This window comes from Barbus barbus (assembly GCF_936440315.1).
Source record: "Barbus barbus genome assembly, chromosome: 49".
NCBI lineage: Eukaryota > Metazoa > Chordata > Actinopteri > Cypriniformes > Cyprinidae > Barbus > Barbus barbus.
In genome coordinates, this window is record NC_136727.1 from 6,200,328 (window position 1) to 6,226,984 (window position 26,657).

General features: G+C 37.9%; 1 protein-coding gene across 1 annotated transcript; it reads right to left on the minus strand.

The window, feature by feature from the left end:
- Positions 1-1,499: 1,499 nt before the first annotated feature.
- Positions 1,500-20,216, minus strand: plcd4a (phospholipase C, delta 4a; the record flags this gene model as incomplete). The annotated part of the gene is made up of 15 exons (XM_079413171.1): positions 1,500-1,591; positions 1,669-1,818; positions 2,206-2,338; positions 2,420-2,595; positions 4,461-4,577; positions 4,671-4,827; positions 11,369-11,536; positions 12,240-12,392; positions 14,030-14,174; positions 14,288-14,489; positions 14,740-14,971; positions 15,465-15,594; positions 15,971-16,199; positions 19,101-19,259; positions 20,177-20,216. 15 exons carry the CDS (start codon positions 20,214-20,216, stop codon positions 1,500-1,502), a joined length of 2,283 nt encoding a protein of 760 aa, XP_079269297.1.
- Between the last annotated feature and the right edge of the window lie 6,441 nt (positions 20,217-26,657).

Here is a 26,657-nt window from a genome sequence, read left to right on the forward strand (position 1 = left end):
AGAGAAGCCTTAACTCAGTGGTGTAAAGAGGCCTTTATCAGAGTTTTGAGATCATTTTTAGTCACCTCATTCTTACCAAGTCATTTATCAAACTGGTATAAACTGGAAGTCCTTTGACAATTGTCTTTATTCTTTGATGAATATGGCAAATAAATTCATACGTACATATATACACAAGCAAAACAGACAGTTTACAGATAGTTACTGAACAATATTACAAAAACAGTATATAGATTCAGCTTAGAAATACAAAAATATAACACTATTAGTCCAGCAGCATACATTTGACTTAACAAATGTCTTGACATGATTCAGAATAATCTACTACAAGTTCTCTTGTACATCTTAGGTGCATTTTAGGAGTACTGGTATATGTATTTTGATGATATACTGTATCCAGGTACTGTAGGGGGAGGTGGGAACAGATGGGGTAATTTTCACTGCCCTCCTTCTGTATCTTTGTGTAACTGAGTCTGGCCCCTGAGGTACTTCAGGGTCAAAGTAAGATTGTAATTGAGCCCTTGAGCCCATTATCTCTGTACTTTATTCCAAAGGAGCAGTTAACACACACATCACTACTGAAATGTAGTGGTGGGATAAAAAAAAAAAACACTATTTCTATTTAAATATTTCTAAAATACATAAAGCAAGATGTAAAGACTTGTCATGCATCTTATATGAAATGTCCAAAAAAAAGTCTTGTTTTTCAGTGCAAATATCTAAACATTCTTAAATCAAGATAAATTTATAAATCTTGTTTTTTGAAAAAAATGTCCCAAAATATATTTAGTTTTTGCTTAAAACAAGAAAATAAACAAAAAATCTCTGCCAGATGGGCAAGAAAAAAAAATTCAAAAGGAAACCAAAATAACTTTTCTGACACCACTGGTATTTTTTTTCCTTCATTGGTATTTTTTCTTGTTTTAAGCAAAAACTCACTCAATTATGTTATATTTTTTTCAGAAAAACATGACTTAATGCAAGTCATTTTGCATCGCAAGTAAATGTATCGTAATTTAAGAACGTTTAGATGTTTGTCCTGGAAAACAAGACACAATTTATATTTTGCTGTGCATATTTCAACCTAAACTTTAAGGGAAACAATCTATATTTTAGTCCTAAAAACAAACCAAAATATGATTAATTCCTTATGCAAATATAATTTTATATTTTCCTTTTAATTTTAAATAATTTTTCATTTTAAAGTTAAAACACAACCTGGACATGTATCGCATTGATATTATATTTAGATACAGCTCCTTACAATCACACAAATCTTAATAACAGTAAATAAAATAACTATAAAATTATTTGGCATACAAATGATCTAAATCTATAGCAACGCAACTTTATCTTTAAATTGTACATTGTTACTTTTTAATACATTTTTACTGTACTGTCAGCATTCTGAAAACAAGTGTTGACTGGGAAGACTTGAAATTATTGCATTTTTTAGTTTCTTTTGTGCGCGTGTCAGTGTAAGATAACTTTAAGTCAGTTTAGGTTAGTTTAGTTATACGGACATTAACAAATAGCGAGGAAGGAGGTATGCTGGTGCCATCCTTAGACAGGAGATGAATGTGACGATATCCTACGAGGAAGAACAAAACGTGCTTAGTATTAACAGGAGGATACATTTTTGATGCATTTGGTGGAACGGAGACGTACCTGGCTGAATACAGGTGAAAGGGAGAGTGAACTGTCCCACAAAGTCATTCTTTGATGTTTTATCATAGTCCTCGACGACAAACCGTACCAGCGCTAATTCAGGGACGTGAATTGTGAACTGAAGCATATCATACCATACTGGGTTAAAACCTGCAGAGACAAATGGGTAGCTGACATAAAATTTCAAGCATTTTCAACAAATGAACTTTTTAAGGCAAATTTTCTAAATTATTAAATAAATATTGTACAAATAGTACATGGAATATTTGCACTTTTAAAAATGAATTAGTCACAGGACTATTTAAGTCAACTGCTCAAAAGTGATTAAAATCGTGAAAAACTTACAGTAATATACAATATATAGGCTAAATAATCCACATTCACTGTGAACCATAGCACATGTCCAAAACCATTCGTTCGAAAACAAGATTTGTTTCAAGTTTGTTCAGTCTTTCAAACACAACTAGATCTCTGGTTTAACTGCATCTAGGCTTTCTCAGTCTAGACACAACTCCCGTCCTATATGTTTTAACTGACCGTTGTTGTCAATGTATCTGGTTTCCTGCTTGGCCTGGTCCAGTGGTACGCCGTGAATTTCCACCCGAACGAGGGGATCAATGATTGAGCCCTCCTTGATGTTTACCTTGGGAAGCTGTTGGCCACTGATTACCTGAAAAGATCACACAGTATATGCAGGTTTAGCATATACACGTAATAACGCCAGGACATACACAGAAATTCAGGTTTGTACCTGAATAGACAGGCTAAGTGGCTTGTAACCATCATTTTGGGGGTTTTCTGGGTCAAACCTCTCGTCAATGTTGCGCATGAATGCTGGTTTCAGTACGTAGCCACAATGTCCGTTGTGACTGAATAAGCCATCGTTCAGATCCATCTCGACCCCTGCGGTCTGAAAGTTTAGAGCAACTGAGAAGAGAAGAGAAGAGAAGAGAAGAGAAGAGAAGAGAAGAGAAGAGAAGAGAAGAGAAGAGAAGAGAAGAGAAGAGAAGAGAAGAGAAGAGAAGAGAAGGCTACAATTACCAATTAAAAAAATATTTACCACCATTTGTATTTAGTAGTAAGAGATCCTGCCTAAAACATTGTATATTGGAACATTTCCTATTTTCAGTGATATATCGGCTAGTTAACTAGCAATGCTCATCAACTTTGAATAGTCTTGGTTGGTTTAAAGGGGTCATGAACTAAGAAATCAAAATTCCCTTGATCTTTTGACATATAAGAGGTCATTGTACTATAAAGACACCCTCTAAGCTTCAGAACTCAATTTTCTCGTTAGTCTAAAAACAGCTTATAATGAAGCCAGTCTGCCTAAACGACAGTTTGTGAAATGTGCCACTTTTTGTCATAATACTGTTGCTAAAGACCGCCTCCGCACCCCACACATCACTGCCTGTTTAGCCCTGCCCAGCGATTTGCGTGTTAGGTAAAGAACGAGAGAGACAAACGCCAAGTCCGCGGTTTTCCTGTGGAATTGGGCACTGTTGCCGCGGGTTGTTTTTCATGTCCACGGGTTGAAGCGACCCCAATAACGTGATATTTGGTCCCTGCAATGCTAATTTTTACCAGGGGAACCTCGCCAAAAAATGTGTATTTTAAGCCCCAGAACGCGATTTTTCCAGGGGACCCCCTCAAAACGCCATTGGGCTAGTTTTGAGTTGCAATTGGGCAGGTTTTGTTGGGAAAACCTGGCAACCCAAGTCAATGCAGAAAACAGTAAAGATAGCTCTGAAGACAAGACGCTGTTTAGTGTCAAGTTGTGGAAAAACAGTCTTTACATTGCTTTCCTTCTTATCCTAACATTAGGAAAGAGTGGATGAACTTTATTTTTAATGAAGTTCCAGACTGTGTCAGTAAGAACTTGGTCCTTTGTATACTTTTACTGCGGATTTGTTTACAAACTAGGCACAATTCGATGCAGGATTTTCAGAAAGATTGAAAATAAAAAAACGATGCTGTGCTGAATATATTGGATCTGACAATAATGTCGCACCACACAATTGTGAGAAACTGTTTTCATTACGTGATAACTATTGCTTTGTCTGTTAGATCGTTTGAAATGAGTATTTATGCGTTTTTAACCTAAATCACTGCAGTGTCCATCTGTGAAGGATGTAGGGTGTCAAACATATACAAGTGTTAGCCAATCACAGCAGAGGGCGTTTACTTCCGAGTATACAATCCACCACACCTATTCAAACAAAGCGTTCTGATGAGGAGGGTCAAAACAGGACAGAAAATAGCCTATTACTTCTAAATTATGATGTTTTTTTCATGTAAAAATCTTTATAACATTATAAGTGGACCTCAAAGAACAGTACAAAATAATAAAAAAAGGTAGTTCATGACCCCTTTAATCTGGTTTAGCTGGTCTCCCAGCCTGGTCAGGTTGGTAGTGTTCAGCTGATTTAGCCAGTGTTAGCTGGTCTCCTAGTACGACCAGCTGAAAAGTGCCTAAAATTTCTCTAAAACCAACAAACCAAATTAGCCTAACCAGCAAGATGGTTAACTAAAACAAGCACATCACTTAAAGCTAGGCTGGTTAAAGCAGTTTTTTCAACAGGCTAGTCAGACTAATTTCTAGTTGACTCAAGAACTAGATATTAATCACATCTGTCTTAATCACAACTATCGTATAGATAGTTGTGACGTTAATCAACAGAATATTTTAAAATTCCACGAAAGCCTCATGAATCTTAGCTAAACTAGCTAAATCTCATGAATTATGGAATATTTATATTTCAACCATTTTTTTGGTAATCTGGTACACTCACCAATTTGGCACCCTGCGTTCCACATGTCCTGTGGGTTGAAGTTAGATGAGTCGGTTCTCAAACCACTGGGGTAAACCCGGCTCAGTTGACGAGCGTTATGGAGAACAAACTCCGCTCCTGTAGCACAGAGACAAACACAGTAAGACAATACAATTCTCTAAAAAAAAATTTATGAGCTGTTATGAGCAGTCAGACTCATGTTTCCTTTACCTGCCTCCCTTATGTGTTTCCGGGCCTTAGACTCAGTGAAGGAGGAGATCTCGTAAAACTTGGAGTGAATTCGTGAATGTTTAAAGCCGCTGAAGTGGACACTCTTGCAGTAAACCACACAGTCCGACAGCTCTTTAGAGAGACGCTGCTTGGATTTCTAGACAGTACAAAAACAAGTCTTTAACAGGTTAGAAAAACAATTTAATATCCACCTCGTTTTCATTTCCACCTCCTTCCTAAGGTGGTTTGCTAGTTTTTACTAGTCAGGGTGCTCTGTTTTGATTATTTCAGAGAGGTTGTTGGCACTTTTCAAGCTGGTCAGGTCTTTGAGGCAAACTGGCCAACCAGCTAACACAGCTAAACACCAGCTTAAGCCATCTAAGATCTGAGAACCACTTTTTTAGCCGAGTTTTTAAGGAGCAAGGCCTGATTTTACCAGGAGCATCGCAAACTTAAGGAAATGGCTGTGATATTTGAGAAGGTTGCTAGCTAGATTGTATATGTGGTTTTACTGCAAGCATTCAGTTCTGCTACCTAAACCATTGAACCCAGGACTACTTAACAATGTCATGACAGACGACCCTTTGGATAATGAGGCCAGATATCCACCTGGCTTCATCTTACACTACCATCTGTTGGGTTCATTCTTGCCAACCCACTGTGCCAACTTAACATGATATTCAGCTTGCTTAGAGTGGTGAAGCCTAGATCTGGGCTGATAACCAAAGCCAGCAAGGGTTAATCCGTCAACATTGTACCATTGAGCAAGAGGGACTATTCCTGTAGTAATGTCACTTAGGATAAATTTGTTAACTAAATGACTAATTAGCCTAGTAATTGGCCTAAACCAGTTATCCAGCAAGAGAACAATGCTTGTGTGCAAATTAAAGGGGTCATCGGATGCCCATTTTCCACAAGTTGATATGATTCTTTAGGGTCTTAATGAAAAATCTATGACATACTTTGTTTAAAAGTTCTCAATGGTAGTGTAAAAAACACATTCTTTACCCTGTCAAAATCAGCTCTGTTTTCATTTTTATAGTCCAGGTTGCTTTAAATGCTAATGAGCTCTGCTCGCCCCGCCCCTCTCTTCCATGGGGTGATGAGCAGTACTGTTTACTTTAGCCGCGAAACTGGCTAACTAGCACGTTATTAGGAAAGGCGATTTGCAAAAATTCATAAAAAACCGTTATACTCACTTCTTCTGTAGATGAAGCTGGATCACGAACATAGACGCATTTAGGCACTTCAAAGCAAAAATAACATTAATCCTCTGCGTCTTCAGCAGCTCAGATGTCGGGAGTAAATGATGACTACTTTATTCATTATTACATCCAACAACAAAACACCTCAATCGGAGACATCTTGTCTCTCCCTGCACTGAAGTCGACACAATGGCGGACAGCTCTCAGCTCATTCTAAGGTAAGACGGTCTTGTCAATCAACTATCGTGGGAGCGGTCTGTAAAGAACTACGTCATTCTGACAGGAATCTCAGAACAGCCTGATTTGAGAAAGGGGATTTTAAAACAGGAATTAAAAAAAACACTGGGTGGATTTTTATCATTATAGGATGGATGTGTACACACACTTCCAACACACATTTATGTTCAAACAACTTGAAAAGTGAATTTTGCATCCGATGACCCCTTTAACCTGTTAACCCGCATCGGCCCGTGGGCGGGCCGGAAGGGCGTGGTCGGGCGTGGTCGGGCTTTTTATTACCTTTGTTTTAGAACAATATTCAATCAATTATCATTAACTATATATCATTTGAAAGCTAAAACACTCAAGATTAACGATCTGAGCTTGTTTTTGAAATCAATACACCAGAGAGGAAAGGGTTAACAGAAATGCTGAAAGACCGGCCATTTAAAATGAACAAAGCGAACCGCAGTACTCACGTTTGATCGCCAATAGCGCTGGTCAGCTCAGACTATTCCAAGACACACCAGCATACATTTCAAGAGAAGGGTCCACTCTTCAAAATGCATCCACTTTTTAATCCAAAACAACGAAAAAATAGGGGAAAACACGATAGATCCTCCTTTGTTTACATAAGCGATTCGAGTTATAGTTATCGATAGCGTCCATTTTCCAATAAATATCGATTATAATTCGGATTCCAGCTTTGAAACGCCATCTATTTCCAGCAGAATCGTCTCTTCCGAGTAAGAATAGCCCTCCCTCGTCTCTCTCCTTCAATCGCAGGAGCTGTTATAACCCGGGACAGTAAGCGCGTCCGTGAATGGGTCAGCGAGGTGTCAATCCGGACACATCACAATAGGGGTGTTTGAAGCCAGCCAATGCCTCGCCAGCACAGTTTTGATGGATGGAAGTGTTAGCCAACCACAAGGACGTTTACAGTGATTGACAGTTTGAATAGTTTACGTAAGATTGTTTAGAGAATAGCTCGGCGTATTGTCCGTGTGTTTTCGTGCGCTCTCGGGTTACGCATGAAGCGTACACATAATGGCGTCGCAGCGCTACACAGACTGGCTATCAGCGAACAGATGTTGTCCAAAGCTCACATCTGAATCTCTCCATCATGGATCTTCGACTTGAGAAGAGTTTCTGTGGCGTTTGGTGGTGTTTTGGAGGACGTGGGGAGACAAAATGGCTAATTTAGTAACCGAAAACGCACGGAGATCGCTGGGAAGCGTGGATAGCATTAGCACGTAAGTGTCTCCACCCTCCTCTTGAATGTTTGTGTGTTTATCATGTAGTTATTTGCAGCTTTTGTTTCATGTTAGCTGTTTTAGATTCTAAAAATGACAACGGAGAGGGATAATATGAGGGGATTACATGAGTTTTGTTCGTGTGGGTGTGTTTGTTTGTGGGTATGTCCCGAGTATTGTGTGTGTGTGCGCGCGTGTGTGTGTGTGTGTGTGTGTACAAAATGTAAACAGTGTTGCAAGTTTGATTTGTTTTGCTTACACACTTTCTCACTCTTTTTCTCTCACTCTTTCCTGTCTTTTCAGAGGTCTGGTGAATCCAGATGGTCAGAAAAAAACCATTTTAGTGGCTGCTAGAGCGTCTTCCTCCACTGTAAATACTGTAAATAGTTTTTTTTATTATTATTTAGTAATATTAGTAATAGTAATCTATTACTATATTAGTAAAATAGTAATATTCATAATATTCACCATATAAAATAAATAAAAAATACAAATGTTGTAAAAACAATGTATTTTGCATGTTTTGTGTTTTCACTAGTTCAAAAATGATCAAATCTGTTTTGGTTCACTGTTTTCATTATTGGAATTGTTCAGAATAAAGACTGTTTAGTTATGTTCAAATTCTGAAATAGTTTTGTGTTTTTTTGTGGTTTCATTGGTAGAGCAGTTCTGAATTGATATACATATGTAGTATGCAGTGTCTTATGGAGTCTCTAAATAGCATTTTTGAAAGGATTCCTAGACTTTTCTTGAAATAAAATATCCAAATGACTTTTCCAAAGCTTTTCTTGAAATGAAATACCATAAAGATGTACTTTCTGTAAGTCTTTACCTATAAAAAATTTATTATTTCATATTTTATTTCAGGAAATATTTAGGCGTTTTTTTTTTCAAAAATGCCATTTGTAGACTAACCAAATGACTAAATGAGTCAGCACTACAAATGCTGTTCAGAAATAGTTTTTTATTGTGTGTTTTGGTGGGCAGAGCAGTTCTGAATTGATATACATATATGTATTATGTAGTTTTGACTCATTTGGACATTTGTTTACAAAGTGTCTATTTGGGGTCTCCAAATGGCTTTTTTGAAAGGACGCCTAGATTTTTTTTAAATAAAAGCTTACAGAAACTACATTTTTGGGAGTATCATCCTCAAATTTGAGTCAAAACATGGTCAGATGTTCAGCTTTATCTTTATGGTGTTTTCAGGCCTTTGGCATGCAAGTCTCATCCATTTTTCCCTTAGTGAGCTTCATTAAAACATATCGCGAGTCAATTTCATGTATATTTTACCTTGTTTTACTCTATTGCTATACTAATTTTGAGTTATTATGACTCTAGAGTAACAAAGGATCAAGTGTCTAGTTTCAAACAACACCAGATTTTTAAATATAGACCTTAGGGTTCAAGAGCTACAGACATTTTTATTTGGTTATATCGTTTTTTACAAAATGCTCAAAAATAGGGGCGCAGGGTAACAGGTTAAAAGCTACAAATTTCATGACAACTTTTTTCCAGTTGATGAGTCAACAAGATGACTGTATCTCGGATTGGAGAAACCAAGAGAGGTGATCCCTGACTGCAGCTAACCAGAGTTCAGAGAATCAAGTGTCACAAGGTAACAGCAGTGCCAGAAAATGCACATGGTCACCTATCAGATAACAGAAGACCACAGAAGATATGTAGTTTCTGTCTTATCTACAGTGCCCTCCACTAATATTGGCACCCTTGGTAAATATGAGCAAAGGCGGCTGTGAAAATAAATCTGCATTGTTTATCCTTTTGATCTTTCATTCAAAAGATTAACAAAATTCCAACTTATCATTGAAGTAAAACAATTGAAAGTGGGGGGAAAATCTCATTGTGAAATAAATGCTTTCTCTAGTTCATGTAGGCCACAATTATTGGCTCCCAATTATTGCAATGTCTTTTTCCCTGGGTAACAGCTCTGAGTTTTCTCCTATAATGCCTGAAGAGTTCGGAGAACCCCTGATAAGGGATCAGCGATCAGAGATCACTTTCTTCATACAGAATCTCTCCAGATCCTTCAGATTCACAGCTCCATGTTAGTATTTCTTCTCTTCAGTTCACCTCACTCATTTTCTGTAGGGTTCAGGTCAAAGGACAGGGACAGCCATGGTAAAAGATTCATTTTGTGCTCAGTGACCCATTTTTGTGTTTATTTTGATGTTTGTTTTGGATTGTTGTCCTGGTGGAAGATCCAAACCCGGCCCATTATAAGATTTCTAACAGAGGCAGTCAGGTTTTTATTTTTTTTTCTGTTGGTATTTGATAGAATCCATGATGCCATGCATCTGAACAAGATGAGCAGGACCTACAGGCAGAAAAACAGGCCCACGACATTAAAGATCCAGCAGTATATTTAACCGTGGACATGGGGTACTTTTTATCCCTGTTTGTACTAAACTCATTTGGTGGGTTTGCTGCCAAAAAGCTCTTTTTTTCAGTTTCGTCTGACCATAGAAGCCAGTTCCATTTGAATTTACTGGAGTTTGTTTTTGGATGAGTGAGGAGAATTTTCCTTGAAACCCTCCCGAACAGCATGTGGTGGTGTAGGGATGTTTTAATTTTTTTTTTTTTTTTTTTTTTTTAAGTTTTCTGACCCCAAGACTTAACTAATATCTACAATTTTACAGCTGAGATCCTTGGAGAGTCTTTGGCCACTCAAACTCTCCTCCTCACTGTGCATTAGGACGATATAGACGCGTCCTCTTCCAGCCAGATTTTTAACATCTTTAGTTGATTGGAACCTCTTAATTATTACCCCCATGGTGGAAATGGGGATTGTCAATGCTTTAACTCTTTTCTTACAGCCACTTTCTATTTTGTGATGCTCAACAATTAAGGGAATTTGGCCTTTGTGTTCCTCATATTTATAATCCTGTGAAACAGGAAGCCATGGCTGGACAATTTCATGTTCCTAGTCACCCTGGTGTGCTAAAAAATTTAAATATGAATGGGAATATACTTCAGAGATATTTTACTCATAAGAATTTCTAGGGGTGCCAATAATTGTGGCCAACATTCATTGCAGAAAAACATTTATTTATTTCATCATGAGATTTTCCCCTCACTTTCTATTGTTTTACTTCAATGATAGGTTAGAATTTTGTGAAGTTTTGTAGTGAAAGATCAAAAGGATAAACAATTCAGATTTATTTTCCCAGCTGCCTTTGCTCATATTTATCAAGGGTGCCAAAATTAGTGGAGGGCACTGTATCTCTGACTTTCTCTCTTGCTTTTTCTTGTTTTCTTCCCAAGATTGCTCCAGTGTCAGTCCATCCAACTTGCATTAGTGGTTTATGCAATCTACCCGCTTTCAGGGCTACTGAGCTTCTCTTGTCTCAGAATATTTTGCTACCTTTAACATGAGACAAGCTGGCCTACATTAGTTAAACTGCTTATGGTCCAGATTTTTTTCACTAAAAGTTGGCACAAAGTAACCCTCCTGATCAGAAGTGGAAGTTTCCAGGGATGATGAAACCGAAGTGTTCAACATGTTACGTAATTAGATTTAAATCTTGCGGTTAAAGTCGTGGCAGACTGTAACTCTTACTCGAGGATGCAGCACCGCAGAGCTCTGATGAAGACCTGATAAAACTCCCAGCGAGACAAGAGCGCCATTCAATATTTTACAATATGTTGGCTCATAAAGTAGCCAAAGAAATTGTATCCTAGAAATGCTCCATTATATTTAACATAATTTCGTTCTAATAATAACTTCTAATTTGCCATTTTTACCACGAGTGATTTAGAATGTACTAATTACAGGAACAGTCCCCCTCGAGTAACCTCTGGGTATTGGTGTTGTTGAAGGGTACAACAGTTGTAGTTTGTAAATCTACCTTTGCTGGGTTTCAGACACTTTTCTGACTTGGCTACACCACTGCATGTTTTAAGTGCAAGATTGTAGAATTCATCTTTATCATCATTTGATAAATTACTCCTGCCTTGATTAGAAAATCTACACAAACATCTCTCCTGAAATGTATCACTGTACCTTGACTCTATGCCGTTTGCTGTCATTGTGATGATGGTCATCGTCAATTTCAGCAGTCTCCTCTTCGTTGCTCACTTCTCCCATCAAAGGGTCATCCACAACCCCATTCATGCTATCTTCTAATCCACCTATCTTCTTTCCTTTCAACAGAATCTTCCCTTTCAGATCCTACACACACACACACAAATATGAAGAAGATACACATTCATCAGCAAGCATCTAGTGTTGTCAAAAGTACCGACTGCGATACCATTCGGTACTAAAATTTTAAAAAGGTCCATTAGGTATGCTTTTAATAGTGGATGGTCAAATAGGAATGCAATAAATTTGCACCTAAACCAGCAAGATTTCCTTAGTCAATTAGCTTCACAATGTAGACTATGGTGTTCAGTTAAGTTTTGCTAGTGGCTAACAGCTATGATGGTCTTGTCAGTAATATAGCACTTCTGCTTAGACCCTGCTGAAGTGATGATGGTGGTGTGCAGTCCTCTAGCAAGAATTCACCGGTTAGCAAGTTTTGCCAGAAACAGCTAGCCTTGACAAACAAGGTAATGCATGCTAGTCTGAGCTGGTCTTTCTTAGTAGGGTCGTTTGCTTTAATAATTCAGTGTGGCTATGTCGCATGACATAGATCATATGGCTGCCGCCCCAGGTGAATGGCCGGAGAAAGTGAATGTATCCTGGAGAGGTCACCACACTCTGAACTCTGATACAAACGTCTGCTAGTGGGGTGGAAACTTCGAGATCTTTGACTCTTCAAGATGAATGACTGGTGCTAGACATTTACTGCTCATTAAGCAGCAATTAAGTGGACTTGTTAAGTGGAAGTACTTGTTTAAGTGACTGCATGCATCCATGCTCTCCAGCTCACCTCAGGAGATGGGAGGCCAATGGGAATCTTTCCATCTAAAGGGCTTTTCAACAGCTTGTCTCCCAGGATCTGGGTGAGGTGTTGGGCCATGACTTTCTGCTGCTCTACACTGCAGTGGTTCTCAATGGACAGGATGACAGGGTACTGCGATGCCTGTGGGGGGGAGAGTGTGTGTGAATAAGTGATGGAGTGAAATGGAACACTCAACACAGAACTGCGGCTAACACACTGCCAAGCAGGGGTCGACTGCCCTAGATAACATTACACAGAAACAGAAGGGCATGTTGGCCCCTGTCCCCAGTCTGTCACACACACAAAAATGCAAGCTAGTACAGTACTCTAAACCAGTTTAGAAGGCTCAAAGATGAAGAAACCAAGAGGGCTATATAAAGTATTAAAGGGTTACTCCACCCTAAAATGAAAATTGTCATTAATTACTTACCCCCATGTCGTTCCAAACCCGTGACAGCTTTGTTCGTCTTCGGAACACAATTTAAGATATTTTGGATGAAAACCGGGAGGCTTGTGACTGTCCCATTGACTGCCAAACAATTAACAATGTCAAGGCCCAGAAAAGTATAAAAAAAAATCATCAGAATAGTCCATCTGCCATCAGTGGTTCAACGCTAACGTTATGAAGCTACGAGAATACTTTTTTTACGCAAAGAAAAAAATAACGAATTTATTCAACAATTCATCTCCTCTGTGTCATCGTAGCACCATTTTGGAGAGTATCCGTTGGACACAAACTGCGTATGCTGTTCTGTGTAAGCCGCACCTCATGGATACGTCTTCTATGTTTGTTTACGCTTTGATTTGAACGAAAACAGCATATATTTGTGGCGCGGCTGACACAAGAGGAGACAAATTGTTGAATAAAGTCGTTTTTTTTTTCTTTGCGTACAAAAAGTATTCTCGTAGCTTCATAACGTTACGGTTGAACCACTGATGGCAGATGGACTATTTTGACTATGCTTTTTATACTTTTCTGTACCTTGACATTGTTAATTGTTTGGCAGTCAATGGGACAGTCACAAGCCTCCCGGTTTTCATCCAAAATATCTTAAATTGTGTTCTGAAGACGAACAAAGCTTTTACGGGTTTGGAAAGACAGGGGGGTGATTAACGACAAAATGTTATTTTCGGGGGGGTGGGGGAATATCCTTTAAGAATTAAGAACATGTATAGGTATATGGTATTTCTACCAGATATCACCCCCTTACAAAAAAAAGCACTGTTGCACCATGGTATAGTACTAGAATCTGATGAAAATACCCTATGTTTTTTTTTTTTTTAAATATACCATGCATGTACCATGGCATTTACATGACGCTTTCAAAAATATCATAGTAAAAGTCCAAAAACCTATGCTAATTTTCCCCAAGTATCATTTATTTTTTACATTTACCAAGGTAATACTATGGTTTTTTGTTTGCCATGTTAATGCCTTGCTATTCTTTGACGTGCCTGTGGTATTGTCATCTGTTGCCATAACCATATCATGGTACAGTATTGTTTAAAATAAAGTTATTATGGTAATAACATGTTGTTTCAAAATGGTACCATGCTAATAAATTATGTTGAACACTATTATAATGCTAATACCATGGTATTCCTTGACTTACCATAGTATTTGAATATGGTAATCAATCATTACAATGAAACATCTAGCACTGTAGCATTACCATCTGATAACACCACTATGCCATGGCTCAACCACAGAACATTTTTGTTATGAATGTGCAGTTGTAAAAGAGTGAATGAAAACAAAGCCATATTTTGTGACATACTTTAAATGCATAGTTGCCAAGCACAGTGACAACATCCCTGAAGAAGATCTTGGAGGTGAAAGTGTGTCCATGGTAGACAATTGGTTCTCCATTTGGTCCATCCCAGCAGTCCACTTCTACACATCGACAGCCACGTTTCAGTGCTCTAAAACACACATATTTATGAATATTTACATATTTATGAATATAAAGAAGAATTGCAGTTTTAAGAATTGAAGGCAATGTCTACTTAAAATAATTTTTTGAAAACTTGTGTACCGTATATAGCCTTCCACACTGCTGTGTCCTCTGATTTGGTCTTCCAAAAGGTACGTGTTATGAGAAGATGATATGAAGTAATGACAAAGAGGCTTAGTCATGTCCTGGTAGAGTTCCACCATAATAGGGTTGAAGATAGAGCCCTCTGGTGAGCTCAGGTACATCAGAAAACCATCAAACGTCATCGCTTGTAGCATTCTTGCTATAGGAACATAGGGTAAACAAATGGATGCATTTAAAGGTGAGCCAAGATGTCAAGAACACAAAATGCAGCTTTAGGATACCTGGAACTAGAAGTTACTGAGTTTGAGAAGTTTGAAAGTTAAAAATTTGATTGCGACAAGAACCCAAACCACCGAGGACGATCTAAACAGATCAATGGAAAGTGGAAAGTAAAATACAAATAACCTTTGAAGAAACTTGAGTAAGAAAAGTACAACCCTGTTAGTTACCTGTATCTGAGGGTTCATAACATTCAATGAGTTTTAGTGCATACTGCTGAATTCCGTCCTCATGTAGCTGCCCCTCCTGTAGGAAATCTTTCAGACCTTGGAGTGTTAACTGCTGCCCATCACCCGAATATTCCTGAAACACTCGCAGGACGTCCTCACGCTGAGTCAACATCTTATAGAACAGCACAAACTCATCATCTTCAAGAGTTCCTGACTGAGACTTGTCTGCCATCTGCAGAGCAATAGAAGTTCCAAAATTAAAAAAATACTAGTGCTGTCAAACGATTAATTTGTTTACATGTTATATGTGTGTGTACTATGTCTATTTATGATGTATATATAAATACACGCACATGCATTTATATATTTAAGAAAGATATATTGTTTATATATTAAATATTTATAATATAATATATGAATATAAAATATACATGTAAATACATATACATGTTTTCAAAATATATGCTGTGTGTGTGTGTATTTATTTATACATAATAAATATACACAGTACACACACGTATAGTATGTAAAAAACTTTTATTTGGGATGTGATTAATCACGATTAATCGTTTGACAGCACTAAAAAAATACAAACAACTACCTGGAAATGGATCACCAAATTAATGACCTAATTGTGTCTAGTGTAAAAACTGTCATTGAACTGAAGCTACATCAAGTGGTACAGCAATAGAAAAACCGTAGATCGACCATAAATGTGCAGTTACCGTAAAGAGACGAAGAGCATGATGCTCGTTCATGTTCACATTCATCATCTTCAACAGATCTCGGACCTCCTTAAAGTTCATCCGTCCATCTCTGTTTTTGTCTGCCTTTTTAAACCAATCACAGATCCATCTGGAAACAGCATTTAAGGGAAAACCAAAGTGCTTGGTATGATTTACTTAAGTAGAGTTCCTGTCAACTGATTTTAGGGTTATGTTTAAGAGCTGAGAGTTAAGAGCTCAAACTAGGGGCTTGGACTTCAAAATAAGCATAGTGATAGGGTTAAAACTTTAAGAAACATGAATGTTGTCCCAGGAACATGTCCCCCTTGCATAATTCATGTTGCACAACATGGAGTGAAAGCAGGTAAATGCATCACATGTGCTGCAGTCTAATGTGTATTTAAATGTCCTTTAATGCCTATTAGCCTGCCTGAAACGTTGTGTGTGTAAGATGGACAGAGAGTGGAATGATAGACAGGCAGATAAAGAGTGACAGTAAAGGATATTGGTCTTGTTTCTCTCTCTGCCCCATGTTCTCCAGGTTATCGATGAGTTTGCGTATCCCTTTAATCCATGATTGCGCTTCCCCTGCTGATTCGGCCACTAGGTCTAAGTTGCCTCGTCGACCACGGAACACAAGGGTGAAGCAGCGGTCAGGTGGGAACTCATCAGCAATGCTGAGCAGAACCTCAGATTTGTGCCCTTCCCGCACAGCTTCCACATCACCCACAGAAACTATAGATACACATAGCAAACATTTACCTAACCATCCACTGAACCCCAAAACAGGGGCTCTCAACTCTAGCCCTCGGGGTCCATGTTCCTGAAGAGTGTAACCTTGATATAACTCACCTGCCTATAACTTTCTAGTGATCCTAAAGACCTTGATTAGCGTGTTCAGGAGTGTTTGATTAGGGTTGGAGCAAAACTCTACAGGAAAGTGGACCTCGAGGGCAATAGTTGAGAACCCCTGCCCTAAGAGTTGGAGACAAGACCAGACCAATATTTGGCCTATCAAATCAAACTTTGATCCCCACCCAAACTCTGCATCCAGTCTAGAGCAGGAGCATTCAATCCTGCTTTTAGTGGGCCAATGTTCTGCAGAGTCCAACTATAATTAAACACACCTAAAATAGCTAATCAAGGTCTTTTCCATTACTAAAAACTTCCAGGCAGGTGTGCTGGAGCAAATTAGAGCTAAACTCTGGATGATGTTGGCCCCCCAGGAGCCGAACCTGGTCTAGAGGATGGTTGGGCATCTTTATTCCTGGAGGGCCACTGTCCTGCAGAGTTTAACTCCAACCCTAAACAAACACACCTGAACATGCTAATAAATGTCTTCAAGATTACTGGAAAACTACAGGCAGGTGTGTTTGACAAGGGCTGGAGCTAAACTCTGCAGGAGACCAGCCCTCCAAGGCCGAAGTTGTCCAGCCCTGATCTACAGGTTCTGAAAATACTTTATATGAAGATGGCTGCTATATATACAGTCATGGCCAAAAATATTGGCACCCTTGGTAAATATGATCAAAGAAGGCTGTGAAAATTAATCTGCATTGCTAATCCCTTTGATCTTTTATTTAAAAAAAATCACAAAAATATAACCTTTCATTGGATAATAAGAATTTAAAATGAGGGGGGGAATATCATTATGAAATAAATGTTTTTCTCTAATACACATTGGCCACAATTAACGGCACCCTTTTATTCAATACTTTTTGAAACCTCCATTTGCCAGTTTAACAGCTCTAAATCTTCTCCTATAATTCCTGATGAGGTTAGAGAACACCTGACAAGAGATCAGAGACCATTCCTTCATCCAGAATCACTCCAGACCCTTTAGATTCACAGCTCCATGACGGTGCTTCATCTCTTCAGTTCACCTCACTCATTTTCTACAGGGTTCAGGTCAGAGGACTGGAATGGCCATAGCAGAAGCTTGGTTTTGTGCTCAGTGATCCATTTTTGTGTTGTTTTTGAGGTTTGTGTTTGGATTATTGTCCGGTTGGAAGATCCAAACATGGCCCATTATAAGATTTCTAACAGAGTCAGTTACTTTTTGATTTTTCTATCTGTTGGTATTTGATAGAATCCATGACGCCATGTGTCTAAACAAGATGTCCAGGACCTCCAGCAGAAATATAGGTCCACAACATCAAAAATACAGCAGTATATTTCATTGTACACATGAGGTACTTTTTATAGAAACCATAGAAGTCAGTCCCATTTGAATTTCCAGTCGTGTCTGATAACTGAATATGCTGGAGTTTGTTTTTGGATGAGCTAGGAGAATTTTTCTTGAAACCCTCCCAAACAACATGTGGTGATGCAGGTGATGTTTGACAATTTTTTTTAAAGGTTTTCTGACCCCGAGACTCAACTATTTTCTGCAATTCTCCAGCTGTGGTTCTTGAAGAGTCTTTAGCCACTCAAACTCTCCTTCTCACCGTGCATTAGGACAATATAGACACAAGTTCTCTTCCAGGCAGTTTCGTAACATTTTCTGTTGATTGGAAATTCTTAATTATTGCCCTGATGGTGGAAATGGGAATTTTCACTGCTCTAGCTCAATTATCTTTTGCTGCACATCAGAAATATATTCTTTGGTTTTTCTCATTGTGATGGATGATTAAGGGAATTTGAGCTATGTTTTCCCTCCTATTTATATTTCTGTGAAACAGGAAGCCATGGCTGGATAATTTCATGTTCATAATCACCCTGGAGTGCTCATAATTGTGAATATGAATGGGAATATACTTCCGAGATATTTTACTCATAAGAATTTCTAGGGGTGCCAATAATTTTGTCCAACGTGTATTTGAGAAAAAAAATTATTTCATAATGATACCCCCCCCCCCCCATTTTAAATTCTTATTATCCAATGAAAGGTTAGATTTTTGTGAATTTTTAAAATAAAAGATCAAAAGGATTAACAATGCAGATTCATTTTCACAGCCTTCTCTGATCATATTTACCAAGGGTGCCGATATTTTTGGCCATGACTGTATGCCTAGGGTTAGGGCTGTGAAAAGAATCGAATGCGATGATCATGTGCATCTAGTCAGTAAAGCCGGTTCTGTGATTAGTAGTTAATCTCCTTTACGTGCTTTCAGATGGAGCGGCATTTAATACACAGAGCCGTTGTTCGCTGACAAGCTACGCAATATCGCCTTTAAAATCGCAGATGAATCGCATTCGATTTTGAAGGCGATATTGCGTAGCTTGTCAGCGAACTACAGCTCTGTGTATTAAATTATTTGCACAGCCCTACCTAGGGTAATGGTGCAGTTGTTCTAGGCAGGTTATAGGTTCAATCACAGGAAAAGTTGATCCATGGACGATCACTACTGTGATCTTAAGTAAAATACTTAAACTCAGTTTTCTTTTATAACAGCAAAGTCTAATCCTGCTCCTGGAGGGCCACGTTCCAGCAGTTTTGCTCCAGCCCTAATTAAACACACCTGAACGAAGGTCATCAGGATCACTACAAATTTTAGGAGGGTGTGTTTCAATTCTCATCACCAAGCCCTCCAGGAGAAGGACTGGAAACCCCTGGCGTATGGGATTGTTCTTGTATTTGTTGCTTTGGATAAATTACTAATAATTACAATTCTGGATCTTGTCAGCTCTACTTACAGGTGGAGTGTGCATTTCCTGCTTTCTTGCTCTTGTACCAGATAGTCATGCAGTCTTCTTGTAGCCGGAAATAACGCTGCTTTTTCCATGTGCGAGACTTGATTTTTCTCATCACTGTGCCGACAAACATAGACTTCAAGTCGTCATCAGCCTGGATACCTGAGGAGCAAGACCGTACAGGAGACGAAGAGGGCGAGTAGGGGTCAGACAACAGGACATTCCTAGCACATCATTATAAACACAACACGCTAGAAACATCCCCTGCCTCAGATAATGAATGCTCCTTTTGTATAGAAATGAGGTTTTGGCATACATTTTATGAATCCTTATAAGTTTGTGTTGCTAGTGCTCTAACGCTACCAGATGAGGTAATGGAATTATTATTTAGATATGATTTAATATTTAGCATTTTAAATGCAAAATTAGATATCATTTAGCCCTTTTGTCAAGCTTTCCCAGTAAGAACCTCCCAACAGTTTTAACAATGAATGGTTTTCAATGTTTGTGGAGACATTTAAAGGCAAAATCTACTAGAACTAATGGAATAACCTTTGTATCACCTTAAAAGTGTTTATATTGACAGTATACAATGGTCTATATACTGTAAGCCACCTGCTTACTTGCAGTGTTTCTACAGGTACAACACTTTGGCGTTTTTCACACGCCCAACAGTTTTACATTGGGAAGTCATGGCCTAATGGTTAGAGAGACGAATTCGTAATCCTAAAGTTGCGGGTTCGAGTCTCGGGCCGGCAGGGATTGTAGGTGGGGGGAGTGAATGTCCAGCGCTCTCTCCACCCTCAATACCACGACTGAGGTGCCCTTGAGCAAGGCACTGAACCAACTGCTCCGGGTGTGTGTTCACGGTGTGTTTGTGTGTACGTGTGTGTTTGTTCACTACTCACTGCTGTGTGTGTGCACTTTGGATGGGCTACATGCAGAGCACAAATTCAGAGTATAGGTCACCATACTTGGCCGTATGTCACATCACTTTTACTGAGTCAATTACTACAGAACAAATAAATAAATTGAAAACAATCAGGGATTTTTTCCCCATAGTTTAAATGTCAACTTACGTAGGCTCCTTTCAGTAGAAGCCATTTGTCGTTCTGTCATTTTTTAGGTGTCTCCTGTTTTAGAATAAAGAGAGAGAAGAAATGAATGAGTCACATTGACTGAAGTGGAATATTAAAAGAATATTAAAAGACATCATACATTTCACAGCAAATGCTTATACATTTATACAATAACATTTACGCCTGTAGTGTAAATGTTAAAAACATGCATTAAAAAGGTATACTTGGGACATTCCCTAATATAAAAAGCTAGATTTTATATGTAACAGCATAATTTTCATCAATAAAAGTAACAAGCCATCAGCCATAAATTAAAAAAACACCACACAAACATTGCAAAAAGTGTAAAATATTCAGATACTTACATTTTTTAAGAAACTTAACTGCATTAGTAATAATATTAAAACCAATTTTTAAGTCTTATATGTTCATCCATTCATGCAGCTGAAAACCTTTTCACTGCTTTCAAACAAATACATATGCACACCCTCAAACAAATCTTTTCAGATGGTATAAATGGCTGGACGTCTAGCTTTAAGACAGGAATCAGCACTAGAGCTGTTGCCTCAGACTCTCTAATGTTTGTACGGATCTGTTCAGTGTGAAAGCATCTCACACTTGCCCTCAAATACTGCACAGCCATGCAAAACCAGACAAAAAAAGTCACACATTGAATTATGAACTGAATTTCTATAAGTATACTAAGATAAAACCAGGAAAACTCATCTAAAAACTAAAAATGACCTCAAGCTAGCGATGTGAGTAGAGATGTTTTGTAATACCCAGCCAAAGTTGCCATGAAGATTCAGGTTTCACATAGGCCTTAAACATGGTGGACAAAATGTCCAACATTGCTAACGAGTTCAAAAACATGCTGAACTCAAGCATATGTCCCAGATACTTTCATTTGTTGTTAGTTACTGTTACAACTAATAACTAAAACTCTTGTAATACTGATATAACATATGAGTTACATCAAGCTACAAATGACAACAACATCGTCAACGTATGTTCACTTTATTATATTATAGAACATTTAAAGGATTAGAACTGCAAACATTTTTTTTACTTTTAAATACATTTTATGTTAAATATTTTTTTATTACAAAAAATACAAATAATATAAATAACTACACCATAAATATGTATAAGTATTAAAAATAACAGTTTAACTATAAGCAGAAAGACAAAACAAGCAACAGTTACGAACAGGTATCCTGTATCTGTAGATAAACTTTCACAGTCAGGTACTTAAGTACAATAATATTCACTATCTCATGGTTGAAGTAGCACTTACCCTCTGTGGGCTCATAGTTGGATCTGTATTTGAGCTTTGAAGAGGATAACTCAGGAGAAGCCGGTGTAATGTGGCCCCCGCTGCAACACAACTGGACTGTCTGTCCACATCTCGCCACAACTGATCGTACCACAACACACCTCCCTCTGACGCACAACCACACACCCACAGATCCACAGCAGAACACGCGACTCAATGCCCACAAGGGCCCCTTGTCCTCAAAATACACTTTCTGTCTCCTCTCTGTCTTTGGGAGTCAAAACCTTCCCTCAGGCTGCTTTGTCTTGCGTCTCTGTCCACTGTAAACATAAAACGAGGGTATGTCAGTTTTGAGGTGGAAACACAATCAGGCGCATTACGTAATTGGAGTGTTGCATTCCTGCGGTGTGACAACTAAAGCTTTAATTGTGACCAAATAAACGTGCAAATGTGAAATGTAACACTTTTCGAAATAATCCTATGTGAATTCACAGAAATACCGTTCCTAGTTACTGATTGGCTGCAGTTATCGAAGCTATTTGCATATCACATTATGCCAAACAGAGCGTTTTTGTATTTTTCTGAAGTCATCTCTCTGATTGCACACATACATTGCAGAGACGTCTTTTTGACATCTATATTTACATCTGCAAGACATACCCAGATAACACACGTACGTCTGCAAGATGTCTTAAAGATCATCTGGGGAGCATCTCCTGTGTGCAAAAATCTGATAGACGTCTTTAAGATGTCAGTTTTACATACATTCCAAATCATAAACATCTGAAAGACATCTTTTAAATGTCTATTTGACATCTGATAGGAAACGTTTTATAGACGTATTGAAGTGTGAATACTTACCTGCTCAAATACTTCTAAGTACGAGGTGTTCTGGATGGACCCGAATCAAAATAGTGAGAATGCTAGGCTCTTGCTATAGTACGGAATTTCTAAGCGGCCATGCATTATTATAATTTTTCTGTCTTGTTGTCTCGTGATCACGACTTAATTTTCTCGTGATCTCGACATAACGAAAGTTGTTTTGTCGTTATCACTACTTAATTTTCTCTGTGTATTCGGCATGAGAAAATGCTATAGAAGCAGCATCATCGCAGCATCATGGATGATCGTATTCGCTTTTACTTTGATCAGGGACTCACTCAAACTGAAATAGTTTTGTGTCTGTCAGTGATTGCCGACTTACACATAAGTGTTCGACACTTGAGAAGGAGGCTGTTGGGTCTGCAACTTTATCGTCGAAGACAATATAGAGACCCTGATTTTCTCACGATAGCTACAATTACATCGTGAGAAAACGGTTTTTACGTTGAGATCAACAACTTTCGTTATGTCGAGATAATGAAAAAACAACTTTCGTTATGTCGAGATAATGAAAAAACAACTTTCGTTATGTCGAGATCACGAGAAAATTAAGTCGTGATAACAACAAAACAACTTGTTATGTCGTGATCACGAGAAAATTAAGTCGTGATCACGAGAAAACAAGACAGAAAAATTATAATAATGCATGGCCACTTAGAACTTCCGTACTATATGGCTAATAAGGCATTATAGCATGTTGCTAAGTGGTCCTGGTTGGATGCTAGTATGTTGCTTACTGGCCCAAGTGCTGCAAGGTGAGTACTTGCCTCCTCAAGATAAGAGTACAAATCCCTAAGTATGAGCAACAGAAATAGTGTGCTAGCATTAGCTAACACCACCATAAATGAATTCAAATGAATATTTGGCTATGTGAGTTAACACTATTGGCATATTACATTGCACACTTAAGGTCCTTGCACAATGAGTCCATAATTCTCAATTGAAATTTACGCACGTTAAAAAATAAATGCATACCTCACGTTGTGTCAAATCACGTTTACACACTGCCTTCGAAACGTTCGTCCGTCATAAAAAAACTCGGCTAGGGTTCAATTTTCTAAATTATTCGCATCTGTAGCCAGCATTTTGAAAGGTGTTTTGACAATTCAGACCCCCCCCCCCCCCGAGACATTCTGTGCGTGATGAATTTTGACGAGTAAGTTACGAAAAAAGCTTACGAAAATTTTGGACTCTTGTGCAAGGACCTTTACAGTATAAACAGCGCTCCCTCTAAAAATGATGAAGGGGCATAACTTCACTACATACATGTGATCAACTGAATGTTCATAAAATATTAAAACGTCTTCATGGCATGTTGACAGCCATATATCGGACACTGCCGCCCGCTTCCAGTCTGCCTCTGAAACACGCCTCTGGGAGTTTAATGCATGTTTGTGGAGCACAACTCAAGAGTCTATTGTCTGCGCTTGGGCCCTTTAGCGGAGACCCCAGATGATAGGATCAGGTTACTTAAGCAAGCATTCAACATTTAGCAACCCCGTTAAATTGCATTCGGGCGGAAACAGCGAATAAGAGCATGTAAACCTATTTAGGTGAATACAGAACATCTTGTATTTGAAAAATCAACCCATCTGAAGCACATTTGCATCTATCAAGAGGTCTCGTTGGTCAATTTCGATTGTACCTGGCTTCTTCTCCCATTAGGAATTATTCTTCTCTGTCCCTTCCTCGTGTTTCTGTTCATGAATAAAACACAGCCGAGCTCGATGTCTGAGCTCAGTTTACACACATAGCACTGGCGTCTTTAAAAGGGGGTCCCTGCCTACTCGCTATATCATCGAGCCAGCACCTGAAAGCGCTTCCAGACTCCTATACGCACACACGTGGCTGAACACTTTCCATTGCAGACATCGCCTCAATGAAACTCTCACCTTGTGTTTAACGACGTATCACATCGTTCATTACACAATAGTGATTACTTAGCAACTAAACTCAACTGACCATTCGGTTGATATGATGCTTGTAATTGGGACTAGAACAACTCTACTGGATCTCAGACTAGATTTCACCATTTAAGGAAAATGGGACATAATCAAGTTGTAGATTTGTATGTAGATATGTATAAAAGTGAACAGCAAACAGTACTTTTATTATACAAGTTACAAACGTACTGTTAGCCTCTGATTCACCATAGGTTTCACTGCATTAAAAATAAATGATTGCTGATTTGAAGAGGTGGCCATTATATTATTTCTACTGTTCCAGAGCTGGTTTTTGTAGTACTACTAAGGGTCAGCAGGTGGTAGCCAATGAAATTGGAAGCATCAAGATGTAATGCATACACTTTACTGCATGCTGTTTACTAAAAAGGGAAGAAACAATGTTTTAAAGCTCTAAACTATGGTATGCTTCATTGTTGTCCCATTATGTTTAATTCAGCATGTGCCATATAGCTGTTTAAGAAATAAAAATTCATATTATATAAACAAATATATTAATACAACATACAATAATAAAAAAAAAACAATACATTTTGTATACTTTTTTTTTAACTAAATTGGATTTTTGAGTTATTTACACACACACATACAGTCATGGCCAAAAATATCGACACCTTTGGTAAATATGACCAAAGAAGGCTGTGAAAATTAATCTGCATTGTTAATCTTTTATTTTAAAAAATCACAAAAATATAACCTTTCATTGGATAATAAGAATTTAAAATGAGGGGGGGGGGGGATATCATTATGAAATAAATGTTTTTCTCTAATACACATTGGCCACAATTAACGGCACCCTTTTATTCAATACTTTTTGAAACCTCCATTTGCCAGTTTAACAGCTCTAAATTTTCTCCTATAATTCCTGATGAGGTTAGAGAACACCTGACAAGAGATCAGAGACCATTCCTTCATCCAGAATCACTCCAGACCCTTTAGATTCCCAGCTCCATGACGGTGCTTCTTCTCTTCAGTTCACCTCACTCATTTTCTACAGGGTTCAGGTCAGAGGACTGGAATGGCCAGCAGAAGCTTGGTTTTGTGCTCAGTGACCCATTTTTGTGTTGTTTTTGAGGTTTTTGCTTGGATTATTGTACGGTTGGAAGATCCAAACATGGCCCATTATAAGATTTCTAACAGAGTCAGTCACTTATTGATTTTTCTATCTGTTGGTATTTGATAGAATCCATGACGCCATGTGTCTAAACAAGATGTTCAGGACCTCCAGCAGAAATATAGGACCACAACATCAAAAATACAGCAGTATATTTCATTGTACACATGGGGTACTTTTTATCCCTGTGTTCACCAAACCCATCTTGAGTGTTTGCTGCTAAAAAGCTCATTTTTTAGTTTCATCTGACCATAGAAGTCAGTCCCATTTGAGCTTTGTTTTCCCTCCTATTTATATTTCTGTGAAACAGGAAGCCATGGCTGTATAATTTCATGTTCATAATCACCCTGGAGTGCTCAAAATTGTGAATATGAATTGGAATATACTTCAGAGATATTTTACTCATAAGAATTTCTAGGGGTGCCAATAATTTTGTCCAACATGTTTTTGAGAAAAACATTTCATTATGTTATTTTCCCCCATTTTAAATTCTTATTCTCCAATGAAAGGTTAGATTTTTGTGAATTTTTAAAATAAAAGATCAAAAGGATCAGCTATGCAGATACATTTTCACAGCCGCCTTTGATCATATTTACCAAGGGTGCCGATATTTTTGGCCATGACTGTATGTGTGTGTGTAAATAACTCAAAAATCCAATTTAGTCTAAAAAAAAAAAAAACTATACAAAATTTACTGTACACACACACACACAAAATCTGTAATAATTTAATGTTAATTGCATATTATATATTATGAAATTGTATTTTTAAACCATATATAATATATATATAGTGTAAAACAAATAAAATTATATATATATATATATATATATATATATATATAAAATTATACATTTTACACTATTTTATATAGTGTAATTATATTATTATACAATATTATACAATATAATAATAATTGTATAAAATTGCATACATTTTACACTAAATGTTAAGGCCCGTTCACACCAAGCACGATAACTGTAAAGATTATGATAAAGATATAGTTCTAAAAATCTTTCTCAGTATTAAAGAATAGGAAAATCCACACCACAGCTATAACGATAAAGGCACAGAGAAACTATATCATTGGACTCACTTTCAGAATGATTTTTTTCAGCTGATTAACAATAAACACATTGACATCCAATCAGAATCAATCCTGCTGTAACGAGCTCAAGAATTTAAAGCAGCAGATGAGCATGCCCTTACAGATGATATTGTTCACTGGTGTGGACGTAATATAGTCAT